The 7,937-nt window shown below is 36.9% G+C and overlaps 1 protein-coding gene across 1 annotated transcript; it reads right to left on the reverse strand.

The window, feature by feature from the left end:
* Positions 1 to 4,087: 4,087 nt before the first annotated feature.
* On the reverse strand, positions 4,088 to 5,629 carry LOC136218124 (two-component response regulator ARR5). Its single transcript, XM_066004879.1, has 5 exons — positions 5,281 to 5,629; positions 5,107 to 5,186; positions 4,937 to 5,014; positions 4,771 to 4,841; positions 4,088 to 4,680 (listed from the first exon to the last, which is right to left on the reverse strand). Exons 1-5 carry the CDS (start codon positions 5,432 to 5,434, stop codon positions 4,311 to 4,313), a joined length of 753 nt encoding a protein of 250 aa, XP_065860951.1. The 5' UTR covers positions 5,435 to 5,629; the 3' UTR covers positions 4,088 to 4,310.
* Positions 5,630 to 7,937: the final 2,308 nt, after the last annotated feature.

Consider the following 7,937-nt stretch of genomic DNA (forward strand, 5'->3'; position numbering starts at 1 on the left):
ACCATATCATGCAAGCCTGTAGACTCCCTGAGCCGGTTCTCAACGAGCTGGACAAGATTAACCGGCGTTTCCTTTGGGGAGAGTCTGGAGAAGGGAAAAAGATTCACCTGGTCCCTTGGAAGGAGGTCTGCCAGCCGAAAAGCAGGGGGGGTCTTGGCATCAGACAAGCTAAGGACAACAACAAAGTCCTTTTAATGAAGCTTCTCTGGAGAATGTGGCAATGTCCATCCTCTCTTTGGGTTCGTCTTCTCTGTGGCAAGTATCGGAAGGACAAAATCTTTGGTGGCCCAAATGAGAGAGTTGTCAGCTGTTCCTTCCTCTGGAAAGGGCTTAGCGCTATGTTTGCTGAGTTCTGCTCGGGGGTTGGCCAGGAGGTGGGTAACGGTAAGTCCATCAGTTTCTGGTGTGATACTTGGATTGGTGACAAACCCCTTATAGAAGTGTGTAGCTCCCCTCCGCCTAGTAACATCCGTAACTGGAAAGTTGCCGATGTGGTGGACCCGGAGGGAGACTGGATCTGGTCAAAGTTTGATACCTTCTTTAGCCTGGAGACCCTCCTTAGAATTAGAGGAGTTAAGATTAGTAATCAAGAGGAAGACAATGACAGGCATTGTTGGGCCCTGACAAACAATGGCGCTTATTCTTGTAAGTCAGCCTTTGAAGCTTTTACCCCTAACAGGGCCGATCCTCTCTCGGATATTTGGAAATCCATTTGGGCCCTTAAAGTCCCTTACCGTATTAGGAGTTTCCTGTGGCTGGGAGTCAAGAACAGGTTGCTTACTAACTCGGATAGGCACAGACGGCACTTGGCGGATTCTGGGGCTTGCAGTAGATGTAGAGGCCATATTGAAACTTTGTGCCATGCTCTGAGGGATTGCCCTAAGAGTAAAGAGGTTTGGAAGAAGATTCTCCCTCTCCATACTCTCCCTTCCTTCATGGCTCATTCTGAGTATGACTGGTTCTCTGATGGTGTTAGTGGGAAATTAATGGCTAACATGGAGCACGGTGACATTTTCTTTGCTATCATCTGTCACCAAATTTGGAAGTGGAGGAACGAGGAGATCTTTGCTGATAAAACTGTCTTTATTCCTAACTTACTTGATTTCTTCTCGAAAAAACTCTTAATTATTACTGAGAGCTTCAAAGGGGATCCCCTTGTCAGGTCTACCCAGAAAAGAGAGGTGCACCTCGTTGGTTGGAGCAAGCCGAGAGAAGGCGTAGTGAAGCTGAATACGAATGGTTCCTGCCTTAGCAATGGCAAGATTGCTGCCGGAGGAGTTCTTCGTGATGCGGGTGGCGCCTGGCTGGCTGGGTTTACCCATAACCTGGGGATGGGTTCTTCCTTTTCGGCGGAACTTTAGGGTATTCTCTCGGGTATCAAGCTTGCCATTAGTCTGGGTGTTAAGAGGTTATCTGTGGAATCTGATAACATGGAGGCAATCAACAGGATTTCTGATAACCAGGCTATTTGTCTTAATAGCCAAAATCTTATCAAAGCTATTTTAAGGCTTCGCCCTTCCTTTGAGTTCTTAAAGTTCAGCCACATTTACAGGGAACAGAACCGGGTTGCGGATCGCTTGGCGGCAGCTGGGCATGAGGGGATGTTAGGTGTTTCTACCCTTTATGTTCCTCCCATCTTTCTTTCATCTCTTCTTTTAGAGGATAGGATTGGGGTTAGCCTTCCTAGGCTGATCCCGGGTTAGTTTTCTTTGTTTGTTTGTTTTCCTTTCCTGTTTCTACCAAAAAAAAAATAAGGCCTAAGTTAAAGGAAAATAAGTTATAAGCCAATAAAAACTCGCATGCTCTTCTATATTTCCATGAATCTATGAACTTTTACATGTATTGTATTATTTGGTCTACGTACAAGAGCTGATAAGATTCAAGATTATGCATGATGATACACGAAAAATCCTCTTTTGGCTCTTCCTTTAGCCCTATATCTCTTAATATATAATATGTTATGTTACTACATACATATATATTATATTATGCATGCTAATATGGAAATATATAGAAATGGATTAAGTTATGCTTACTTTGTCTTTGACAAAGTAAGTCTTACTTTGTTTTTACCACTATTGGATGAACTTACTTTGTTAAAGTTTACCATCATCCAATGGTGGTAAAAACAAAGTAAGCTTTACTTTGTCAAAAACAAAATAATCATAGAAATATATAGAAATATATTCTACTATTCGTATATCAAAATATTATATTCAATATTATTCTATTTAAATAAATTATTCAAATAAATAATAATTAATATAACTGAAAAAATTAAAATATAAATAAAATATTAATGAAATATTTAATATAATAAAAAAATATTAAATATATATTAATATTCTAAATATTAAATCTAAAATAAACAAAAAAAATCCTATTTCGTTCCATTAGATAGAAAATGATTTAGAATTAAGAAATCAAATTTTTGAAATAAGAAATAAACCAATCATGGACAAATCCAAATGATTTTTGCTTAAGTCCAAGCGATATTTCCATAGATATTTTCCACTGATCCAATCGAGAGATCGAATTGATTATAGAAATATGAGTTTAATTAGTCGATTTATTAGTAAACAAGCTAGATAGGTGAATAGATTGAGTTTAAATCAACGACGATTAATTACTATTGCTATAAAACAAGCTCGTATAGTTAGGAGTCCATTTTCACTTAGCGTGTCAGACTAATCGATATTCCTACTCGGTTTGCTACCTTAAAAGGTAAGGTTTGGAAAGACTTGCGGGAAAAATGTTATTCGCTGGACTGGATAGCCACCCAAATTGTCTACCAGAGGTTAAACGATTGTGTGTCCACCAAGCGACAAAAGCTGGTGATAATAGGTACCTAAGGGTTTGCGATAGACTGGTAAGGCTACATTACATGACAATGGTTTTAGAAGTACCTTATCTAAGTTAGGAGACCGAGCTACAATTGCGTAATTAGGAAGATTTTGGAAATGACTAGGGAAATGAACTTAAGGTGAAGGAGATAGAAAGAGGAGAGGGATGAAGACAATATTGAGGATCCAAGAATGGTATTGAAATTCGGCATCGTTTGATGTTGTTCGGATATCCATTACATGGTGTTTTTAGAATTATGTTAAGAGTAGCATTTGGGTTTATAGGTCAGTAAAAAGTTAGGGAAAGACACACGACAGATAAAAAATAGGGACATGATCGAATGAAAAAATATAAGAAACTAAAAATACCTAAAAATTAGAAGGATATAAAAGGATCAGAGAGTTACTCAATTAAAAAATTAAAACATTTATACTTAATTTATTATTCTTTATCTCCATTTTAAAAGTATAAACATAATATGTTCAATGGATTGATATACCTGTATTATGTTAGAAAAAAAATATTAGAGATACATATAAGTAGTAATAATGTCATGCGATATATTGAGTATATATTGGATCACACTACTTTATGACATGCCTAACATCAAACCCACCTCCTCTCCATAACTTATCTAATACATATCTTCACCGACATTCATGCTTTTAATGGATTGCTATTAATTGTTTTCTTAATTTTCCTTTTTACATTTTAATTCCATTTAAAGAAGAAGGTAGGCAAAGCATTGAAAGAAGATGATTTTTCCTTTTTACATTTTAATTGCAATGAACAGCGTATAGATATTGATTGGGGACCATATTAGTAATATCCCTATAAGATATAGGATCAGAATGAGGATTATTATTAAAATTATGACAACATCCAGAGGAATATTGGGCCCTTTGACAGCCTACAATATCAGACAATATCCTGCCCCTCCATCCTCCTCTGCTACCGGGAACATCTCCAACTGATCTTCCACATTCTATTATTCTTTTCCAACTCCACATTCTTTTTTTTTTATCACATTTTAATTTATTTTGGAAGATTTATATTTCTCATGAAATTTATTGTTCGGAAGAAATCAAATAAGAGAATTTGATAATTTTTATTAGAAAGTAAGGTTTACTTAAAAAAAATTGCAATTAATTCAATTCTAGAAAAAACTGGATACCAAATGCAAATAGTTCATAAATAAGAATGTAAATATGTACCAATTAGCCATATTTTATTGGTCGTAAGATTTTAATTAGGTCACTAATTAATGAAGGTAGTTTCAAATTAAACTGATATTTGTACTAATGAACAACAATGGGAGAGATGAGGAAAAAGAAAAGCAAACAAAAACCGTTATGATTAACGGAGAATTGCTGAACATTTAAAAAAAGCTTTTGCTTTTTCTTTTTGTTCTTTTCACTTGTAGTGAATGGAAACAGTGGCGTATACCGGAGAAAAAAATAAAAAGATTAACCGGAGCTAAATCCGTTGCTGTTGCTGCTCATTTTGAGCCGTCTGGTAGGAGAATCTAACGGAGTGGGAGAGCAGGGCGCCGAACATGACATCATCGGCGGTGATGGACATGGCGATAAACAAGAAGACGGAGACGACGGATACGATAGAGATGACGGTGTCGGTGACGGGGAAGGCGAAGACGATAAAGAAGGTGAATTCGAAGAAGAGAAATCACAACTACTGTCTCTTAACTTCCTTTTGTTGTTGAATGTTTGTTGGTTTTTAATTTTGAAATCTCTGGCGGACATGTAATCTCTTAACCGTTTCACATCGGCTAATTTCACCGGTTTCACTATGAAATCCTCTGCTCCTTCCTCCAAACACCTGAAATCAAATCCCTAATTCAGTTCATAATTTCAACTTAATTCATCAATGAATCCCATGGATTTTTCAGCTTAATCGGTAGAAAAGTACCTGTCGATTCGAGTCATCACGTTCTCCGATGACATTATCACTACTGGTATTTCCCTGAACATGGACGATTCCTGCTCATCAAAGAATATCAAACACCATCGGATTAATTGCTCTGTTTTTTAATTGACCATAAGAGAAAAACAGAGGAGCTGAAGTTTTTTGGTACCTTTATTTTCTTGAGCAACTCGTACCCAGTCATTCCAGGCATACAATAATCTGTGATAATCAAATCTACCTTCAAGCTCTGAAATCAGAATCAAATCTGAAATTAATTAGATAACCTGCCTGAGCTCAAATCGGAAATCAGAATTTAAAAAGATTCATTCATTCACTCACATCGAAACTAACAGGGGAGCTCTTCTCTTCATCCAATCCCAGGAATTGCAGAGCTCTTATTCCGCTATCAACGGCAGTAACTGTAGAAAAACCAACCGGACAATTTTCAGAAAAATGAAAAAGGAAGATTACTTAATTAATTGATTGATTGATTAATTAAAAAAGCTGACAAACCTTTGCAAGATGAAATTTTAAGCAAACGCTCAATGACTTTACGATCAACAAGGCTATCATCGACAGCTAAAACATGAACTTCATCATCATCGGTAGGATAGAGATCGAAGCCATCGGATCTCCACCGGCGGGAAAGGACGGTGTTTCTAGCCATAAGTATAATGTAAAAAGAGAGTAACTTTTGTTGAAGAAATAGGATTCCCTTCCCCAAAAAAAATAAGGGGCATAGGTTATATACAATGTAATGGTTAAACTGTGTAAAAAAAATGACAAGTCTATCTGTCTGGGTGTCCCCTTGTTTATTTAATTCTCTCTCAAAATCAAATATTTGGTTTCTTTGTTTCTCTCACTAGCAAATCTTTATTATTAAATTGAAATCCTTAATAACGCTGAGATTCTCAAATCCACTTTGGTGCGATCTCCAAATCAAGGTGAAAGCCACAGCTGAGTATACGATATTTTATTAATGTGATTCTCGTATCGTGATATTTTGTAGTGGGTCAATTTATGGGGATGCGAGAAAGAGGAGTTGACTGTGGGTCAATAGACTAGAGGACCGCGCCGTCAATTCCGAATAGGGAAATGTCACAGAGAGGAACCCCCATCCGGCCAACCGGCGGCATCTATTTACAGGGGATTTTATAGGAGGGTCTCTCCAACTCACTAAAAGGACCCTCCATACACCGATTGATATCTGTATTATTTATTCTAAGTCAATAGATAAGAAAAACTTTTATTATTTGTAATTATCATTCACCTTACTGACTCTGCCGATCTTCATCCACCGTCCCAATTAACATCGCCGTTCGCTGCTTGTCGATATTCATCCACAGCCCCGATGATCTCTACCACCATCCGCTATTTGTAGAGCCGTTGTCGATTTACGAATTGATTAGTTGGAGCATCTCTTTTTTTTTCTTATTTACAAAGTTGAAAAATTCTGGAGTGAGTTCACAATGAGAGAGCAGCAAAATCATTTCAAGCAACACCTGCTGTCATGTTTTCTTCCAATTGCAGGAAAAAATAATTTCTACAGGTCTAGTTTATTTGCACGATAAAAACTACAAATTGGAGGTCCTGATAAAAACTACAAATTGGAGGTCCTGAACTGAGAAAGAATTAGTCTTTGAACTGCAGATTTGGCCAAATTAAACCCAAAAACCGAAGTGGGAATCTTTAAATACTCTATGATAAGTGTGACTTTCCAGAATTAAAGCTTTGAATCAAAGCACATACAATCAATCAAATACTAAAATTTCAAGATCCGAGGCAGAAGTCGGCAGTGGGAGTGGATGGAGAGAGTCGACGAGAGCGGTGGCGACAGATGGAGAACGGCGGTTCTGGAAAATAAAAGGGAAGGACTGCGTAAAAAAGATAAAGGAAAAAGAAGGATAAAACATTTTATTTAATGATTAATGAGTTTTTTAATTATAATTTAGATAAATAGAAGACACTTGTCAATTGTTGTATGGAGGGTCCTTAATTGAGTTGGAGAACCCGGACCCTCCTATAAAATCTCGTATTACAGAGCTCAATGGACCCTAACAATTAATCATTTTAAAACATGTTTTGCACTCTATCTTCTCCTTAAGATTCCCTTTTTAGTTTAGTAATTTTAATTTTTTTAATTTTGACTTCTGAATTTTAAAAATAATTAGAATGTTATAGTTAGTGCCCTGTGTTATAAAATTTAATATTATAAAATCTAGTTCTTTTCTATGCTTACTTTGTTTTTGACAAATTATAGTAGAAAAAACAAAGTAAAACTTACTTTATCAAAAACAAAGTAAACATAGTCTAACCTTAAAATCTAATATTAGAGCCATTTATTTAAAAATAATTAGAATGTTATTTTTGACAAATGTGAAAAGTTGTGGTTTCAACACATTTAAAAAAGTTGGGAATATCTGGCTTCTATGATGAAAAAACTGGGCTTCTCTGAATTATGGATAAAATGGATAATGCTATGTGTTACATCCGTAAGATATTCAATCAAAGTGAATGATAAGATTGTGGGACCTTTTTCTTCACAAAGAGGGTTACGACAGGGAGATCCTTTGTCTTCATACCTTTTTCTATTATGTGTGGAAGGCCTCTCTGCTCTTGTCACGGATGTGGAAAAACGAGGGATTGTACATGGTGCAAGAGTGTGTAGAAGAGCTCCGACGGTTTCATATTTACTATTTGCCGATGATGCTTTTCTCTTTGTTAGGGCTGATATTGGTGAATGCATGGAGCTGAAGAGGATTCTGAACACATATGAAGAAGCGTCTGGTCAGGCAATCAACTTTGCTAAGTCTGGTATTCTCTGTAGTAGCAATGTTAATCCATTGCTTGCTGAGGGTGTACAAAATATCCTAGGGGTCCATAATACAATTAATACAGGAAGATACCTCGGATTACCCTCACTTGTAGGACGAAAGAAGAAGGCGATTTTTGCTCACTTGAAAGACAGATTATGGAAGAAGCTTCAAAGCTGGAGAGTTAAGCCGTTGTCGAAGGCGAGAAAAGCAACACTTATCAGAGCGGCTGGTCAGGCTCTCCCAGTCTATTTCATGAGTGTCTTTATGCTTCCCATATCGACAGCGGAGGAGCTACAGAGAATGCTCAACTCATTCTGGTGGGGTAATAAAAAGGATGGGTCGCGCGGAATCAAT

Source organism: Euphorbia lathyris, chromosome 2 (assembly GCF_963576675.1).
Source record: "Euphorbia lathyris chromosome 2, ddEupLath1.1, whole genome shotgun sequence".
NCBI lineage: Eukaryota > Viridiplantae > Streptophyta > Magnoliopsida > Malpighiales > Euphorbiaceae > Euphorbia > Euphorbia lathyris.